The sequence below is a fragment of the Parasteatoda tepidariorum genome, chromosome 2 (genome assembly GCF_982258835.1).
Source record: "Parasteatoda tepidariorum strain Cologne lab strain chromosome 2, Ptep-v5.0, whole genome shotgun sequence".
Lineage (NCBI taxonomy): Eukaryota > Metazoa > Arthropoda > Arachnida > Araneae > Theridiidae > Parasteatoda > Parasteatoda tepidariorum.
Window position 1 is genome coordinate 81966887 of NC_141756.1, and position 21207 is coordinate 81988093.

Genomic DNA, 21207 nt, shown 5'->3' on the forward strand with positions numbered 1-21207 from the left:
ATTCAGGAAAGCAGGATGATTAAATTTAAACCTGGTATGGCAAATATTTCAAACATTTGGATTTCACATCCTCCTTGTTTTCTTTAGCAATCGATCAGGTTTTAAAATTTCGTATAATGATTTTTCATGTTTTTATAACGTTTCTGCGTCAGTTTCATTGAACTTTACTTAGCAACTCGTGTATGTTTTTTCATGTCATTTTGAGCACCCGACAAAAGTTATATTAAAAATTGTGGTAACGGAGCTTCCAATATATGAGCTTATCAAAATATATGATTGCATATATCTAAAAGCTTGAGCTCAAAAAATTAAGGAAGAATACAAAGATTTTGAAAATTTTGTTAAATATTCTTTCCCAAATAAATTTTCTAACTATTCCGTTTTTATCTTTTCTCAGATGCGTTTAGAAGATTCGCATCCACTATTATGTATATTTTGTACTTATTAGATTTATGATATCGATAAAGACTAAAAAAATAAAAGGCTTAATTATGGATTGCATTTATCTTTATATTTTGAAGCATTGTGCAATCTGATCCTTTCTAAATCTGCGGCTTCTCCAAATTATTTGACAGTCTATTAAAGTATTTTGGAATACATTCGACTCAAAAAAATTCCCGCGATTTATAAAATTAACCAATAAATAAATAAAAAAAGATATTTCGTTTCAAATTAACTTTATTTCAACAATGGTTAAAAATTATAATATTAAACGCTGCGGATCAATTTTTCAAGACAAAATTTTTTTATAAACTAGTTAATTTTAAATTAAACTATAGGCCGTGCATTTTGTGGAAAATTATATTCCCCGACATTCCCGGGGTATGAATTTTACTTCTATGAATACGGTCGAGAATGAAAATAATAAATTGAAGAAACCGTAAAATAACAATCAAGCATCCCGAAAATTAATGTGACCGGATGGGAAAGGGGAAGAAAAATTTAGCGATATGGCTTATATTGTTTAAGTCTTAATAGATAAATAACTCTAGATAAATTATAATTGATATTAAATAGATAAATAAAACTATTTAAAAGGTACCTTTTTCTTTTATATTCCAAAATTATGTTTTATTTTTATACGAATATAAAAAGTTTCTAATCGTTGTGCCTTAGAAAATGATGGACATAAAAGTTTATACCATCGTTTTTAAGCAAAGTTAAAAGGCGTGCACTCCCCGGTAGTACCTAATAATTTTGTTAATTTGTCTTTTTTCTTAATAAGAATGCTCTGAATTGATCCATCAATGATTGTTCGGGCAAATCATGTAAAAAATATGAGATATCAAAATTTCTGTTCTTCTTAGGTTCGAAATATATATTTCGAACCTAAGAAGAACAGAAATTTTGCTTGCATCGGCAATAATTAACGCCATATTGATGCTACTGAGTATAAATAATTATATAATGCATGAAAAACCATAGCAAGCCTCAATTTTGATGTTTTGTTTTATAAAATTAGAAATAAGAAAAGACTAGAGCAAAGTTTCTTATTAATTAGTTTGAGTAAAAGCTTGTGATTGACGTAATTTCCTATCCAAGCATTGTATATACAAAAATACGATTTTTAAATCTATTTTTAAATATTTTATTTCGTATATAGGTAAATATAACAAATAATTTTGTATTTTAACTTAATTCATTTATGGTGTAAATTATCTTGAAATACATTTGTAATAGAAAAATGTACATAAATTTATCTAAGCTTCTATTTAACGAAGTAATCTCTTTGCCCAGAACAATCAAAATGTAAAAAAGTTATAGACAAATGTTTTCATTCATAACTTATTTCCGAAAAGTTTTGAGAAAATAAGATATTTTATCCTCTTCATTTATTATTTAACCGTGTAAGTTTTAGATATAGACTGAATTAAAGAATAAAAATTTTGCTTATTCTGCCACTTAATATTGTTTACGCATTTGAAGCAATCCGGTCTTAAATAGTCGAAACGAAATTTTAAAATGTTCTCAAATTCCTGATAAGAGAGCACTTGGTAGAGTTAGAGCAATTTTAAAATCATTCTAATCGTCATTCCAAGCAAACGATTTCTCATATATACTTCATAATCTTCTTTCAAGAAATGCTTACTGCATATTCGTTCATATTTAATATTAACTGGGTCATTTCGTTTGCAATGTTGAAGCTATTAATTACATAGTTGTTCATTTACTTTAGGGAACACGTGGAAAATTAAATTTTTTCCTTTTTGTGTTTCTATCAGAATTTTTGTAAGTCGCAATCGCACAAACTGGCGTTTCATAAATAGTTTTACATTTTTGTAATTCACTTCCCAAAACTGAGAAAAATCATTCTAGGAAACAAATAATGTCTTGGAATATGTCACAAATAGGAATGCTCCAATATTAGATAAAGCTAGTTAGGCCGAACGCTTCGTTCTTGAAGTGAAAGCAATAAAATTCTGGTTATAATTTTACAATTAACAATGTGGTTTAGGGTTTAGTTTATGCTTCTGGCACGCTGGAAGTTACATATATATATTTTACTTAGTATATATTTTTCCTTTTATGTAAACGTAATTCTTACATTGGAATAAACCAGAGATATCAGAAGACTTGTTAAAATTAAAAGTAATTTTAAAATGAAAATTTGTTTTAATTTTTTCATCCCTTGTCTTTTATCATGAAAATTTAATTAATATGATAAGGTAATTCTACTTCATTGAATTACTGCATATTTATATGTTTTAAAATGTATACATATTTTTTTCTTTATGTATATCTACAACTTTTACCTTGGAATAAACTAGAAAAATCAGAAGACTAGTTAAAATTCAAAGTAATTTTAAAATAAGATTTAATTTGAGAAATCAATCTCTTTTACGTCCTTCATATGTTTTAATTTTTTTAATACCTTGTGCTTTATCATAAAAATTAAACTAATATGATAAATTCTCCTTTTTTGTATACTGAAAATTTATATTTATGATCAAACTCAAATCTATGCCAGAATCAAAATGTAAATCACAAATTATTCTTGATTCAATATGTTTTTGAGGAGCAAAAAACCATCTTATGTCATTATGATCAAAATCTATAAAATGTCTAGCTCAGCATTAACAAATTTAAAGGAGTAAAACTGCAAAATTAATTAATAAAATTTTAATGCACTTTTTTTAAAAATTTGTTTCCGACTGATAAATCTTTTTTAGTTAACTAATTTGTTGGTGTGAATGTAATAGTTAAATCATAGTCGTCATAAACAAAGGAAATAATTTAAATAATTACAATATTAAAATAATACAACTAATTTTAAAATATTAGTTCGGAGAAAGTTTATGACTTTGCATTGGTTCCCCCCACCCAAGTCAAAAAAAAGTTGGCACGCTACTGGTTATTAGTAATTGTTGGCGATCCAAATGGGTTATAGGTGGCTTACTAAACCCATTTATTTTACCATGGCAATACTTGCCATGCTTTTACCATTAGCCTGTGGAGAGTCATAGATGAATGAAGTACGTTAGTTTCCGTCTTGATTTTCAAATAGATTAAAACTAAATTAAACATAGTTCTAAAAAAAAGCGTCATGGAAATTTAAAAAAATATTTTTAACATTTAAATGCGAAAAATATTAATAAAGGTGAAAATAGCGCAGTAGATTTCGATACAACTGAAAAAAGGAAGGGGTCGAAGGCAGGGAACCGCTCTTCTCCCCAGATAGCGTATTCGTGAGTTGCGATAGTCTATATTGCAAAAAATTTCCTAAACCAAGCTTACATATTTGTACAAATATGGCCAGATTAATATTAAAAAAAAACTATTTATTTATTTTTGTCTTTGGCTATAACTCCGATTTGAATATTTTAAAAATTTACTAATTTTGTGGAAATTTACTAAATAGTTTTTGTATATTTTAAAGGAAAAATCTAAATGATAAGGGATTTTCAACAAATTTCCTTTTCCAGAAGACAAAATTAAATAACTAATAATACCTTACAATAGTCGTCCGTACACCGAAATGTGATGGTATAAAGAAAGAAAACATACTTTTATGGAGGATGATCACATGAAATACGCTGCCATTTCAAATAAATTTTATACAATATATTTTCCACAAATAAAATTTGTGGAAAATCCATAATCATTCAGAGCTTTCTTTGAAAAATAACGAAAACTGACTAGAAAATTGCAAAAAACTTTTTCAATGTTCTAGATCAGGGGTTTCCAACTGGCTAAAATATATTAGTTATCGTTTTTTGAGGACAATTTTCGTAAAAAATATACATGGGTTTAAAATACTTTTCTCGTTAATAAAAACCTAATTTCTTCGTTTCTGTGAAATTTAACAAATCAACGGTGCAAAAAAATTTATTTCTCAGGTTTTGCATCCAAGAAAATATTTATTCAAATACAAAAATAATCGTGTATGTTGCTCTTTTTTATTTCATTTTTTTGTATTTTGTGAATATAATTTAGCATGTGTGTATCAGAAATTTTCTCGAAGAAATTCTCCGATTTAACTTTTAGAAACCACTCATTTTGGACGAGAATATTTACACACATTTGTAAATTTTAAATGTAAATATCTATTCTCTGGTGTTTGCAGCAGACAAACCTCAATTTTCTCATTGAATATTTTGTGTGCTACTATGTAAGTTTTAATACCAACCTTTTTGAAGTTTTATATCTTTACAATTAGATATCTGTTGCACATTAATTGTTTAATACATAGGTGCACATTAAAATTTATGTAGCCCGAATTTTTATTTAATATTTTTAGAAATATTATTAATAACAATTAAATATTTTTAAAAATCTACCTCTTATTTTAATTTGCAATTCAAAATTGTTTTGTACAACTGATTGCAATTGTTTTGTACAACTTGGTAAAAATCTGACAGTTATATTTAATTTTCTTTCAAACATAAAGGAGTCCTACATAAAATTTTGATAAAGTTGCTTCCCGCCATTTGATTATTAGCACTAGACATTCGAATCGAACTTTTTAATTAGCAACTAAATACAATTCACTACAATATTTTATTTAAAATTTATTATTTTATTTTTCTTCGCACATGCGAAGAAAAAGCTACTTTAAAGGCTCAGATTTTGCGTAATTTTTAACAAATTTCATTTTAATATAATAATTTTGTCATTAATTAAAAAGTATTCTGAAAATTTTGCTAAATATTTTTTAAGTTACAACCAAAAACTGCAGCAAATTTTTTTTTTACATAAATAAAAATTTTATTTCTATGAATATTTAAGCTGGGTGAACGAAATTTAATTCAATGATTGAAAATAACGACCGAAGTTATCATTGCAAGTTACAAGTTAATTGCTATTTTTTCCAGTCATAGGGTGTTCAAAAATCCTTGTTTTCGTTCGTAATTTAATGTCGATCCCTTTAACCTGTGAAAGCTTTGAAACTTATTGATAAGTATGAAAAATTGCATGCCCTAAACGCCTCTAAATTACAAAATAATCATCTCCGAATTTTTTGAGAAATGAAAAAAAAAAAATCAAAAACTGAAATCGTCTCTTCGATTACTATAGGGCATGGGTCGCCAAACGTTTTTGATAATCGACCCCTATATAATTTTTCGAAATGTCCATCCACCCCCATAAGAGCAATTTTCTGTTAATAAAAATAAAACTCTATTAGATACTGTGTTTACATTTATTTTATGATTTTAAACATTTATTAAAGTAATAGTACATTGTGTAACAATAGTTTTATGAGTTGCGACAAAACTATAGCATTGTGTAACAATAACTATAGTTTTGTCGCCAGCTGTACTAATCCATATTATTAATGTTTACCTTTTTTTTTTTTTACATGTATTGATAATTAAAATTGATATCTGTACTAAACGAATGGTTTTATCGAAACAATAACTAATTATCCAAAACTATAAAAGTTTTAATAATGACACTGCAAATATTCAACACTGTTCACAGTTTGCAAAGATAGCTGAAACTGCATATGATATTTGCGTTTGTAACGTCAATGCTCGTCACACGTGTCATTTGGACAAGCGCACATATGCATATGACTTATAAACTAGAAGTGCAGAGTTTGTGCCATCGCGCGCTGGTACGTAAATACTTGTTTCACCCGAATAAATATACGTTTATTAATTTAAGTTCTATGAAGAAGATATTAAGTTAATTATAAAAAAAGTCACAAATTTTACATACTCAATTAGGTATATGTGATTTACGTATTAAGAACTGTTTTTTCTTTGACCTCCAATCGACCTTTCAGATTCGGATAGACCCCCAGGTTAAGATCGATCTTCGCATTTGCTAAATAGACCCCTGGGGGTCTATATAGGCCACTTTGGCGACCTCTGCTATAGGGTAAAGTATGTTACACAAACTAATTTTGAAAGTGATCAAGCTGGTCGCTAAAGGCAGATAGTACTCAATACTTTTGATAATTATTTAAAGAACTAAGGTTAATTAAGAACTATGGATAATTATTTTCCAAACAAATACATTGAAAAATAACTATTCAGCAAATGGAAAATCAAAAGTAAGTTCTCTATCACATACTTGGTAAATCTAAAAAGATTAATAAACTGTTGTCACAGTTTACTATATGCATTGAAGTAAAAGTTCACCACTAGATGCCACAATTATCTAAACTGGTTCAAAATGCAACGCTCACCCAAGTACAAAAGTTAGGTTATTCAACCCAATCAATTCAACTTTTCATACATCGCATCATGTACAGTCCGCAAAAAAAAAAAAAAAAAAAAAGATATCACCCTGAATAACTTTAGTTCTAATGATCGAATTTTCACGAACTAAGTGTCAATCTTAATGGTTCCGGGGGGTGACCTCAAATATGCTAATTAATTAGTGCTAACTATTAATTAAGTTACGAAATCAGACACAAAACGTACTTTCTCTGAATAAACATGTATTTTTTTTTACAAATTTGGAATCCAGACACTTGAATTAGGGAGGGGGGGGGGTAGACAAAATTTTGAAAAAATTGGGTCACAATAAAGGTTTATATATTTGGCGATAGTCCAGAAAACCGCCAAAAAAAGTCGCCAGCGCAAATTAATATTTTAAGGTAACCCATTCAATAGAAGAAGACTTAATTTCACTAGGTTGCTAAGCAACCAATTTCTTACTGTAAAAATAAATAAATTATATAATGCTCTGTGATTGCTCGGAGAGGTTTAATAGAAATATCTCAAAGTTAATAGAAAATATCTTAAAGTTTCTAGGATATAGACAATTTTTAAGCTAATTTCTGTCCAAAAAGCAAAATTTTTTTTATTTTAATCTCCTTTGAAAAGAAAATATGAATCGATTTATAAATTATTTATGATTTTCTAAGTTTTTAGAATTTAAATACATGAATTTTTTATCTGATATTCAGTCGAACCCCGCTATAGTGAACCTGGGATATAGTGAACACTCGGATGTAGTGAACTTTTTTAGCGGTCCCGTCCGTATTTCTATTTAAATAATGTTATTTTTAACGCTTATAGTGAACAGCTTAGAACTTGGAAACTCGGTTATAGCGGACTCAAATTTCATTTCTTTAAATATCTTTTTCAGTCCTCCATCTTTAAACTTGTAGGTGTTGGGACTGAAAATGAATGCATTCCTATAAAATGTGCCATATTACTCTCCTTTATGCTTATCACTTTTAACTATACTGTAATAAATGTCAAACAGATCATTTATCTTATACTCCCCCCTCACTGACAAGCCTCCCTTCAGTGCCGTTCCTGGCGGGTATGCAGCGAATGCCCCGCACGCAGGCGCCCAATTTAAGGGGTGCCAAATTCAACTATTCGAAGTATAAGCATAGTATATAGGGGCGCACAAAATTATTCTTGCACGCAGGCGTTCGCCACCCCAGGAACGGCACTGCCTCCCTTTATCTCTTTTCCCCAAGCTTGCTCTACAACTAGTTAACTTGGCCACCAGCTGAATTTTTGGAATTTTCTTATCTGTTCAAACCATATTCTTTACAAATCACCCCTTGACAATCAAGAAGGGGAACAATTTAACTCATTCTACAGCTGCTCTCTTCATATTCTTATATTATTCTATTTGAGACAAGATTTTTATTTCAAAAGCGGTGAAAATGGCAAATTCTCTAAAGAGAAAAGCGTTTTCCATAGAGGACAAAGTTAAAATTGTAAAGCGTATTGATGATGGAACCAATCAATCGACACTGTGTAAGGAATTTTGCTTGTCAAAATCTACAGTTTCAAACATTTGGAAAAATCGAAGTGCAATTCTTGCGGCATACGACAAAAACATGGTTTCATCGAAAAAACTGCGTGGAGCTCAAAGAGAAAACGTAGGAGATGCTTTGTTAAGATGGTTCGAAATCTTGTTCAAAATGTAAAAATCTTGCATTCTTTGCACATTGTAGATTAGAAAATTGATGAACTCAATTTAAAATCAAATTGTGTTCAATCAAAAATCACAATTTTTTTTCATAAAAAGTGAAAATAAAACTAATATTTAGCGACGTAATTACTTTTTCCATCAATTTTTGCTTTATTATCTGTTAATTAGTTAATAATTTTTTAAATAACTTATGCAAAATTGCAAAGCCAATTTTCAATCATTCAACTGTCTTATGCAAAAAATATTCTTCAAAAAATTTGGATATAGTGAACCATCGGTTATAGTGGACACATTACTGAGTCCGCAGACGGTTCACTATAGCGGGGTTCGACTGTATTTAGATTATATTGTTTTTGTTATACTTATTCGAGGATTTCATACTAAAATCAAATTAACATAACTTATTATGGCTATATACAAAATTTTAGGGATAATGATTTTCACAGCTTTAATCGAGTGTTCTAGGCAAGAAAGTTTGAAGAAAAAAAAGTGCTTGAAAAATAAAATGTATATTGTATAGTAATTCTAATGCGCATTCACAAGGTTTTCTATAATTTACGATATTTCTTTTTTCTATAATTCAAGGAATTGCTGAATGTTTAGTGGTATTTTAAAAACATTGAAATATGTTATGTTTAAGAATAAGATATTGAAATAATATGTTGCATATTGTAAGATTCATTGTTTAAAAAATCGTTTCATTCTGCTAGATATTTAGGTTACAAGGCTTTCTTTGGATAAAGATGATTAGCAAATACCATCCTCATCTTTCGATACATTCTGAAACTTACATTCGCAAATTCACCATAAAATGTCGCAGAGCATATTCTTCAAATACGATTACAGCTACATTTACCATGAAATACTGCTACTATGATTATTTTTGTTTTCTTACATATGTTACTGGACAAAGTATGAAACGCCGGTATTGAATAGAATGCCTAGGCATTCTATACAATGCCGGATGTTTTCAGCAAAGTATGAAATGTGAGAGGTATTACATACTTTCCCTATGCATTCTATAGAATGACAAATGTTATTTAGGCAAAATATGAAAAAAACATATTGATGAGGTCATTATGTTATATTAATGATGTCCATGTTACTGTGAATGACCGAAATCGGTGGTTGTTGACTTTCACCGGTGAATGTTGACAATCACATAGTCGCTTTGGTGAATGTTAGAAATATTTACTACATCCGATTTGATATTAATTTATTCGTGGATATAATTACATTTATTCGATATTTTAATACTTACTGACGACAGATTAGAAGAAACATCAGTGTTTGGAGTATCAGGCTAATATATATCGGACACTGGCACTGAACCTTAAAAAAACATCGGTGTAGGAAATACCGGGCAGTGGCACTTGACCTTAAAAAAGCATCAGTGTCTGGTATACCGGGCAAATGTATACCAGGCAGTGACACTTGACCTTAAAAAACATCAGTGTCTGGTATACCAGGCAAATGTATACCGGGCAGTGGCAATTAACTAGAACTAGTATGACTAGACCTTTGGTAAATGTCCGAAATATATACTAAGTCTAGTCCGAAATATATACTAGTCGACATTCTCCAGATTTCGGTCATTCACAGTAACATGCATTTCTCAAAAATAAAAATGTCATTCTGAAAAAAGAAAACTGAGAGTTCCATTAAAAAACATTTATTCAAAATGTGTAAAGAAAAGTAAAAAGTTGTGCAAGACATAATTTATGCCTGTCTTATTAAGGGAAACAAAATTTTCATATAAAAAATAAGAAAATAACCTAATTATCATTTTTGAATGACATTTTGACGAATGCATTTTATACTTTGCCGGTTTCTCATTTGGCATTCTATAGAATGCCTAGGAAATGTGTGAAATATACACCGAAGAGACATTACATTATAGCCACCCTGCTAATAACACGTAGGACAATCCTTAGCCCTCAAAAATGCTAGCACCCGCCGTGGCATTGATTCCACAAGGTGCTGATAGAGTCTGAGGTATCTGGTACCAAGCGCTCACCAACTGGTCCTGCAATTCCCTCACATTGCGAGGGGGTAGCGTAGCAGTATGAATTTGGTTTTCCTAGTAGGACCATAAATGCTCTATTGGATTAAGGTCAGGTGAATTTGGGGGCCAAGATATGACTTGAAAGTCACTGGAATGTTCCTCGAATCAATCCATGACGTGAAAAATTTATTAGTATATTAATGATGAAATAATAAACGTAGTAGGGTAAAGAATAAGATTTTTAAAAATGTTAAAATTTAATTAAATAGTTGGTAAAATAGTTCTGCGAAACACTTCCGGATAGTGATTAAAAAATTACTTTTAAGATTAAGACGACGTGTAAGATGTTGAGAAATTTGCAATGATGTGAGAGATGCTTAAAAATGTTGACTACGTATTTTAATTATTATTTATAAAAAATATATTCAAGAAATTGATAAATATTTTATTCCAAATCTATTCATACGTATGTATATTATAGAAATTGTATCAGTTATTGAGAAAAAAAACTAAAAAATATTCACATTAAATAAGCATGCTTTTATAAAACTCAACATTCGTTGATGTTTTATTCAAATTTCTTTACTAAATTTCAAATAGAATTTTAGACGACTAAAAAAGAAATATCGTATTTCATTTTTTTAAAGAAATAAAAAGATTAGCAAACGATTATTAGCGAAAAAAATAAGAATGAAATTTTACGTCACTCGCGTTAAGTCAAGTTCCTCGTAAGTTTATCACATTTTAATATTAATCGCCCAATTAAATCATTTCTTCATTGTCGCCAAATTATTTTTTTTTAAATAATTAATTTTAATTTTTCTCATCTTCTAATAAATAAAAACAATAGAAACTTTAGATTTTTCAATTGAAAAATATGTAGATTAAAATGGTATAGAAAAATCCCTACCTTATAATTCAAAATTTTTTCATCCTCACTTTAATTAAATAATAAAAAATAATTATTAAAAATTATTTTTTTCATGAAATTATCTTTGGGTAAATGAGTTTTATGAGTGGGTGCAATTTTTTTTTGAATTGCTTCATTAGTTTTTAAAATATGACTGAAAACGCAAAAAACGAAATTAACATTAAAGGGACCAAACTATAGGGACCACATTTCCCAGATTGCAGTTACCCCCTATATTTTAAAGATAAGGAATCCAAATATGCAAAAAAAATTATATGTTTATTCAGAGAAAGTACGTTTTTGTGTCTGATTTCGTAACTTAATTAATAGTTAGCACTAATTAATTAGCATATTTGAGGTTACCCCCCCCCCCCGAAATCATTAAGATTGGCACTTAGTTCGTGAAAATCCGATCATTAGAACGAAAGTTATTCAGGGTGATATCTTTTTTTTTTGCGGACTGTACAATATTGTATCACACCATCATAAACACAACTATGAGCAACAAGAAAGCTATCTCTATTTTGTAAAAATATTTTATTACACACACAACAAATAACAGATTCTTCAACATTAGGAACATTATTGTTAAAAATTTGAACAACCTTACATTACATAAAATGTGACGACAAATCACTTCACATGAACATCATTAAAATAGCTTAAAAAATTAAATGAAATATAAATTTTAAAGAATGTCTTCAACAAATTTATAAAATTTCATTAAAAAACTTGCAAATGTAATTTTAAAGTAAGTGTATTTTTTTTAAAATTGTCTATAAACAAAAAATAGAAATATATTTTGTACAAGATATGGAAATTGTACAAAAAGTAATAATTTTCAAAAAATATCTTTGACAAATATTTTAAACTTAATTTCTTTATCCATTATGTTAAAATACACAGCATAAGTATAAAATTAATTAAGCTAATTTTATTTTAACCGTTTATAAAAAAATAGAAATATTTGTAACAAGATATCGAAAATGTGCTGAACCATTATAAGTAAAGAACTACAAATTAATATCACACACTTATACATGAAGACCGCATGAAATTTTTTTATTTGATGAACTGGGCAGCTATTTCAAAAGGACGAATTAAAATCATTTGCATATTTCCTTATTAAATAAATTTATTTAGTTAAATAGTTTTTGGAATTTAAAAAAAAACTTAATTTTTGGTCCAAGATATGCATAAAAACATTCAAATACAATTAAAAAAATTTATGAACGGTAAATATTTAAATGACTTGCCTTGAAGAACAAGAAATTGATTTTATGAAACAATCTATACTACTTTATTTGTTTCATTAACCAACTAAGAAGAAGGCTTCTCACCAGTATGAACACAAACGCGTCTAGTGAAACAACCTTTTCGTGAAAAACTCTTATTACATACACTACAAGAATAAGGCTTATCTCCAGTATGCACATGGCTGTGTTCATTCAGAAATCCTTTTTGTGAGTATGAACACGGCTGTGTCTTTTCAAATTACTTTTTACTGAAAAACTCTTATTACATATACTACAAGAATAAGGCTTCTCACCAGTATGAACACGGCTGTGTTGATTCAGAATCAGTTTTTGTGAAAAACTCTTATGACATAAACTACAAGAGTAGGGCTTTTCACCAGTATGGACACGAGAGTGGTTTCTCAGAATACTTTTTAATGAAAAACTTTTATTACATAAACTGCAAGAATAAGGCTTCTCCTCAGTATGAACACGGCCGTGTCTAGTGAGATGACTTTTTTGTGAAAAACTCTTATTACATATACTACAAGAATAAGGCTTATTACCACTATGAACACGGCTGTGTGTTTTCAAACTACCTTTTACTGAAAAACTCATATCACATATACTACAAGAATAAGGCTTCTCACCAGTATGAACACGGCTGTGTATTTTCAGACTACCTTTTAGTGAAAAACTCTTATTACATATACTACAAGAATAAGGCTTATCACCAGTATGAACATGACTGTGTTGATTCAGAATCAGTTTTTGTGAAAAGCTCTTATGACATAAACTGCAAGAATAAGGCTTCTCACCAGTATGAACACGATAGTGTTTTCTCAGATTACTTATTAATGAAAAATTTTTATTACATAAACTGCAAGAATAAGGCTTCTCACCAGAATGAACACGACTGTGTCTTTTCAGACAACCACTTCGCGAAAAACTCTTATTACATATACTACAAGAATAAGGCTTATTACCACTATGAACACGACTGTGTGTTTTCAAACTACCTTTTACTGAAAAACTCATATCACATATACTACAAGAATAAGGCTTATTACCACTATGAACACGGCTGTGTGTTTTCAAACTACCTTTTAGCGAAAAACTCTTATTACATAGACTACAAGAATAAGACTTTTCACTAGTATGGACACGAGAGTGTTTTCTCAGATTACTTTTTAATGAAAAACTTTTATTACATAAACTACAAGAATAAGGCTTCTCACCAGTATGAACACGGCTGTGCATTTTCAGATAACCTTTTTGTGAAAAACTCTTATTACATATACTACAAGAATAAGGCTTATCACCAGTATGAACATGACTGTGTTGATTCAGAATCAGTTTTTGTGAAAAGCTCTTATGACATAAACTGCAAGAATAAGGCTTCTCACCAGTATGAACACGATAGTGTTTTCTCAGATTACTTATTAATGAAAAATTTTTATTACATAAACTGCAAGAATAAGGCTTCTCACCAGAATGAACACGACTGTGTCTTTTCAGACAAACACTTAGCGAAAAACTCTTATTACATATACTACATGAATAAGGCTTATTACCACTATGAACACGGCTGTGTGTTTTCAAACTACCTTTTACTGAAAAACTCATATTACATATACTACAAGAATAAGGTTTCTCACCAGTATGAACACGATTGTGTCTAGTGAGATTACTTTTTAATGAAAAACTTTTATTACATAAACTGCAAGAATAAGGCTTTTCACCAGTATGAATGCGATTGTGTCTTTTCATATTACTTTTTTGTGAAAAATTCTTGTTACATATATAACAAGAATAAGGTTTCTCACCAGTATGAACACGACTGTGATTGGTCAGATTACTCTTTAGTGAAAAACTCTTATTACATATACTACAAGAATAAAGTTTCTCACCAGTATGAGCACAACTGTGTTTAGTCATGTTACTTTTTTTTGAAAAACTCTTATTACTCTTATCAAGAAAAAGTATTCTCACCAGTATGAGTTTTACAGTGTTTAATCGGACTTTTTCCTAAAAACCTCTTGCTGCAATAACAAGAATAAGGTTTACTTACAGGATGATACTTATTCTGAATTTAATTAGGCCCTTAATAATATATGATACGAAAAAAAAAAAAAAAAAGATCATGCTGTATCAAGTCACTTATTTGGACTAAATTTTTAATTAAGTAAAATATAATACTGTAGAAATATGATCACCTTACAGCAGGTATATGATTTCTTAATAGTTGCATCTGTGAAAGCATTAATTTAAATTATATTGACATTTAAACAATTTTAATTTTTCACAACCAACTTTAATATTTCTCTTTTGTCGAACATACCAAGATACAAAACTAAATTATTTTACTTAATGATATTAAGTATTATAAACATGAAATTATCAAATTTGAATGCATTTGTATTAAATTAACAAAGACACTGCTGAAATATAGTTCATTATAAATAAGAAATTTTTTTTTCCAGTTTAACTGACTTTAAAGGTTTGAAATTATCTATAAAGACTTAAAAAAGAAATAACAATTTCCAATTTTTATATTAATGTTCTATCATGCAAAAGAAAAGCTCTGATTCATTAACATAAGTCATTATAGTCAACAAAGTTTAATTCTATTTACGAGTACTAAATTGCAGGAACTGAATCCCCAAAATATTTCCTCAGTCCAAATATTCAAAAAAATCACAATTTATATTTATTGTGTATAAATATATGTTTTATTGTGCTTATTTTATGAAAGTGAAACAAAGCTTAATTATCTACAACTGTAATCAGTAATTGTAATATGAAATTTTAATATATTTATAACTGCTTAATAATGCACTGCACGAAAAGTTCTTTTAAAGTGTAATTTAAACCAAATTATTCTTTTTTCCTTGATTAATTTATTACAGTGACTGCTTAATTAAATTATTTCCATATTATGAACACAAAACATTGATATGAAACTACTTCCTTTAGTACAATTTTCAGAACAAAAATAAAATGTTTTATAATAAACAAAGAATAATTATGAATTACAATTAGAAACTTATCACCTCAAACATTAAATTTTCATGTATAAAAAAATTGTTTTTGTTAGAATATCATTGCAACTATGACACACATTGCACAGAGTTTAATTGCTGCTACATAGAATGAGATGCCTTTAATAATAATATTTCCTTTACACATGGAGAATTTTCACACACTGAACGAATAGTTTATTGATTATATAAATCGTACAGAAAACACAATATTTTAAAAAAAAATTTTTTATGCACTCACAATATGAATTTTATTAAATGTCAGCAAAAAGATATTTTATCATTCGCATCGGTTTTTTTTCCGTATAAAGAAGATAATTTATGAATTAGATCTGCATAACCATTTAAGAACGCTCTCTATATTGTTTCCATTGCTACGAGGGCAATTCACTTTGCATGTGTGATATTATGAATACGCGGGCTTATAAATTTGATCTAAAAAGTTGCAAATCAAAAATAATTTTATATAACGTTTCTTTACCCAATTATGGTTAATTAATGTCCTCTTCGTTTCAAATAAGAAATTACGTTTTAATACAGGACGTGTTTGTGTTCCTGAGATCTTGAGGGCCTCAATTTTGAGTTTAAATCCGTTGCCGAATTCATAGTTCGTAATGTCACAAAAAGTTTAATCGGTTCAGTTGTTTTGGAATCAAAGCAAATTTGGGTGCTTCAGAGAAATGAGAGTCAACTATACTCACTAAAAAATTTAAATCGATTTTGTTTTTGAATAGTTTAGAATGTCGCTTGATTTCAATATATTGATGAAACTTATCAGTTGAAAAAGTTTGGTGTTCTCTATGATTAGTATGAAATTTTTCTTCAAACTATAAAGCTAATTTTTAAATCTAATAAGATGGACACTTATATTTCTTTTAGAATATAATTACCAGTGTGACGCTCGCAACAATTTCACTTTCCAAAGGTGTGATGTAATGAAGTTCAACTCAAATATTTTAGTGGTAAATTACATGCTTTGCTTCAATATATATCATATATATATTTTTATCATAGTGAATCATCGAATCGTTTTGAATTAAGAATACTACTGTAAATTTAATGATTTGACTGTAATATGTTAAAAAAAATCATTGTCAGCTAATTTATTCATGCTCAATTAATAATTATATTATTCAAAATGTAACAGTTATTAAAAAATAACTTGCTTGAAGACTTATAGAATGTAGAATAACCATTTCTCCTATTTTTCATAAGAACATAAAAAATTGGCCGTATAATTAGACGTTATAAATTGGTGCTCCTCTTATTTTAGCTGGTTTTTATGTTCTTACAGGAAACTGGAAATTTATTTAAAAGTGAGGTTTTCAAAAAGAAATCGAAGAAATAATAAGAATTTATGGGCAGTAAAAGCTCCAAAGTTCAGTGCCCAATCCTAGGGACATCTTATTTTACACACAGTTATCCCAATTTATTCAATTTAGTAACTATCAAAAAATGTTAAGTTATGTTTTTTGTTTTTGAGTTATTGAAAGAAGAAAAAACGTGTTATATTTTGCTTGAGAAAATGTGTTTTTTTAATTCTCCATAAAATTTAAATCTGTATTGTTTATTATTTTTATTTAGTCATTCAATATTGTTCACTTTTAGGCATACTAACATTTTTTAGTAATATAATTCGCAATTTTATTAATCATTAGTAGATTAAATAATGAAAAATTATATTTTGTATCTAGCCATCATAACATTTTTGGATAAATAAGTTTTATAATGTACTATAATTTTTCAATTCGTATAATCATTTTTCATGATATATGTAAACAAAATTTTCAAGAACTAACATTATGGGGTCTTAACTTTTGATGGATCTTCTGACTTTATTGTTGCAATTATATTTTTTAGATTTTAAAATTTTTAGTTTATCAGATCAGCTATTTGCTGCAGATACTAGTTTCTATAAAAATTTATTTTTAAAAGTGTTCTTGTTTTAATAAAAAAGAGATGAAGTATGTATTTAGTAACATTAACCCTCTGACTGATTATCCCGCGATTTCCACGGGCAACTGAATTGTAGCAAAATCTGCTCATCCCGCGATTTCCGCGGGCATGTGATTTTCTTCCTTTATTGATGAGCGCATCCCGTTTATTCCCCGTTTCAGCGGTATTAGACGTTTAATTTACGTTTTGACCAACAGATGTCGTTAGTTGTCCTCTAAATTGGCGTATTTGAAAGCGCATAGTGTAAAGCGATTTCGTAAGGGCGGAAAGCGCGTAGTGTAAAGCAAATTTTTAAAGCGGCTTCGGTCCAAAAATGGAGCAGTCAGAGGGTTAAAGAACATTGAAATTTTTGACAACTTCAAGTTTTCATATAGGATTCTTTTACTTTACACATTGTAAAAATAACTTGCAGTAAAAGGCACTGCAATAATAAATTTATGAGGTATCAGAAGGTATTTAAATTTTGCTATTAAATTATACTATAAAAAATAACATTTAGCTTTTTTGTTTGGTTGCATTATTTTTTGATTTTTTTATTTCAATAGCATTTTTTTCCCTGTCACATAGTACTATACATAATTTTTAATATCTCTATGAAATGTTTTATTCGAACTTCAATCTCTATTACATTTCATTTTTAATAAACTAGAACTTGTCAAGAGGCGCCAAAGCTAGCGGCCACAATAGTCCAGACCTTTGATGTTATCTGAAGATCCATGGACACGAAAACAACAACAGAATTAGAACTTAACTAGGTTATTATTATTTTACACAGAATTAAACATATAATTTTTTTCAATGATGTATTTTTTTCATGGCATACTCAGAAATAACTGAAGTATTCTATTTGTTACATAGGCAAGCAAGGTATAAACAAATGATTTAAGCACATTATTTTTATCTTGTCCTATGTTTAAGACTTTCAATTTTTACTTTTTAAAGAAAATTTTTTTTCGTAATGATGATCCTTTTTATTCATTTATTTTTGATAAAGCATACTTATTTTTTTTTTAAAATTTGAATTTGGAGATGCTTAAATTTCTTTTCTTAAAAAAAAGTTTTTTAAAATATCATTCTATTACTTAAGAATTTATAATGATTTTTATATTGAGAAATTTTAAAAATTTTGCCTATTATTTATTTTATTAAAGCGTACTTTTTTCATAATTTTTTTGTTACTTAGTTATTTTCTTAAAAATTTTTAATTCTATAAGTAAACAAGCTCTCGTATATTTTAATATTTGTTCGATTTAATGCCTCTTTTAATAGAGTGAATATTTAAATTCTATATTTTTCTTTTAATTGAGTAGTTTCATTCATTTTTACGATAAAATATTTTTGTTTATATAACAAGGCTTAATTTATTTTTGCAGAAAAGTATATGGAACACAGAAAAAGATGTCCAGCAACTTAATTCCATACATTTCCCCACGGAAAGGCATTGCCACACGTTTCGGAAACAAGAATTGAGACCCTTGGCTAATCTTTTACAATTAAGTTTATTCTAGTTTGATTTTTCGTAAGAAAATGAATTCAATTTTATATCAAAGAATGTGAATTACTTCTTTTTTGTAAATAATGCTTTTATTTTACAAGCCTACTTATAGCTAGCAATAAAATATTTATTTTCTAAGATCATAAATTAAGTTTTATGTATTTTATTTTAAATTTGTATTCTTTGTAGCCTATAAATGCTTCCTAAGTCCCCCATTTTAATTTTAGCATTTCTTACCTTCAGTCACCATATTTTTTCCGAAATGAAATTAATTAATAAGAAATTTTGCATACTTTGTCCTATTTTATTTGAGTGATTCTATGTTTTCTTTAACCCTGTATTATATTTTTATTGACGAATGTAAGCTACTCAAAATATTCACTCGAACCAACTTTCAAAATTTGTAACTCTGCAATATCATTTCATGATGTTGCTTATCATTAAATTTCCATTGTTCACTTGCGTTGGGATTAGCCTTTTCACCAGAAAATTTATTCTTGGAAGCATTGATAGCTCAATTTAAGATAAAAAAAACTAATTTACTTTAATTTCATGTTTTACTCCCAGTTTTAAAGCACCATTTCCAAAATCACATTAAATTTTGATTTAGGAAATATATTTTCAACTTATAAATTGCAATATTAAAAAGAAATAATCTTAACACGGTCTTAAAAAAGTTGTTATAAAGTAAGTTCAGATTTTCTTTTCTTTTTTTTTAATAATTAAGCTACCCTGTAATGAAATAAGTGCCATATCAGATTGCTTGGACTGCTTTTAAATGTGATAATCTTGTTTTTTTTTAAAATAAAAAAAAGGTTCTTTACAAGTGTATAGGGTGTTCATAAGATAGGAATTCCTTACTCAAGATGGATGGTTTGTGTAAAGGTAGACCATAAGAAATATTTAGGGACAATGACTGATAGACCACAAGGTCTAATAGAGATTATTGGCGGAGCTTGCTGAGACAGCCTTGTCTGTCGTGAATTAGTCTTGTCTGAGTATTGAAATAATTCCTGGATTTTTTTTTTTTTTTTTTTGGAGTTATTGAAATAATTCTGCTTAAATATTTGCAGCAAGATTTATTTTCTCATTTAAAAATGAGCAGAAAATTTGTGATTTGTTCATTTTATTCAGCTTATTTAGTATGTTACCTAATGTATCTCTTATCTTTCATGAAATAAATGCTTAGAAAAACACTATTTGTTCTTTATTTTCTTAAAATTGTGTCATCAATTTTGCTGTCTAATTTTGTTTGTGTGTTCACATAATCAAATTGTAATTAATTTCTAAAAAACTAATATTTTGAATACATCATATGGCAAGTTTTTTTCTTTAGAAATGATTATGAACTATGCCTTTTGAACTACCATTTAATCTAAAATCTTTAACAGCCATATAAAAGTTTCATACATCAAAGGAAAAAAAAAGAGAAAGAGATTCTAAATTGGAAAAATAATCTTCATAATCAGGGCAAAGGTGGTGTATTCATAATTCTGAAGATCATTTAAATTCAAACATTGACATGTATTTAAAGTTAGTCTACAAAAGGTTCTATAATTGTCATTAAATAACCTTTTTAGGTAGTATTTATTTTGCAGAAAAAAATCACTCATAAATTTTTCACATTTGATGTGTTAGACACAGCAAGTAACTCCATTTATTGGTAGCATTTAAATTAATTTTATGTAAATACTTTTTCATATATTATTAGTGGCCTATTCATAACCACACTCCCTTATTTTTTATGCACATTAATTGCCATTTCAAAAGTGATATCTTGGCAAGAAACCAGACAGCGATGCAAAAATATACATTTTGTTACATTTATTTACTAAGCGTTTTTCGTCTTCAAGTATTTACATGTGTATACAAAATAATCTGTTTGATCAAAATAGATTTTAAAACTAACAGTTTTAAATTTAGAAAACTGAATTTTAAATTGAAATCACAAAACAGCAGATTAAATTAGTCCAATTTTAAATTCTGTATGCATATACAGTGGGCCAAAAAACTACATTTTTGTAGTTAATTACTACTATTAGTGATTTCTTTCCTATCTTTAGAAGACAAACTTTGTTGGAAAATTTATTTCACATGTTGAAAATGGTTTTGAATAAGGAATTTAAAGAACTGAAATATTTATTCATGTTTACATGAGTGAGTTTGTAATTCTAAACCATTTTTAACAAATTATTTTTTTAATATTCAGCTTTATGTTT

General features: G+C 28.1%; 1 protein-coding gene across 1 annotated transcript; it reads right to left on the reverse strand.

The window, feature by feature from the left end:
- Positions 1 to 12280: 12280 nt before the first annotated feature.
- LOC107443460 (uncharacterized) lies at positions 12281 to 16071 on the reverse strand. Its single transcript, XM_016057318.4, has one exon. The coding sequence runs from the start codon at positions 14432 to 14434 to the stop codon at positions 12710 to 12712; it is 1725 nt and encodes a 574-aa protein (XP_015912804.3). The 5' UTR covers positions 14435 to 16071; the 3' UTR covers positions 12281 to 12709.
- Positions 16072 to 21207: the final 5136 nt, after the last annotated feature.

Bases quoted from the DNA above. Each gene is read 5' to 3' on its own strand.
- LOC107443460 (XM_016057318.4), bottom strand. From the start codon at position 14,434: ATGACTAAACACAGTTGTGCTCATACTGGTGAGAAACTTTATTCTTGT.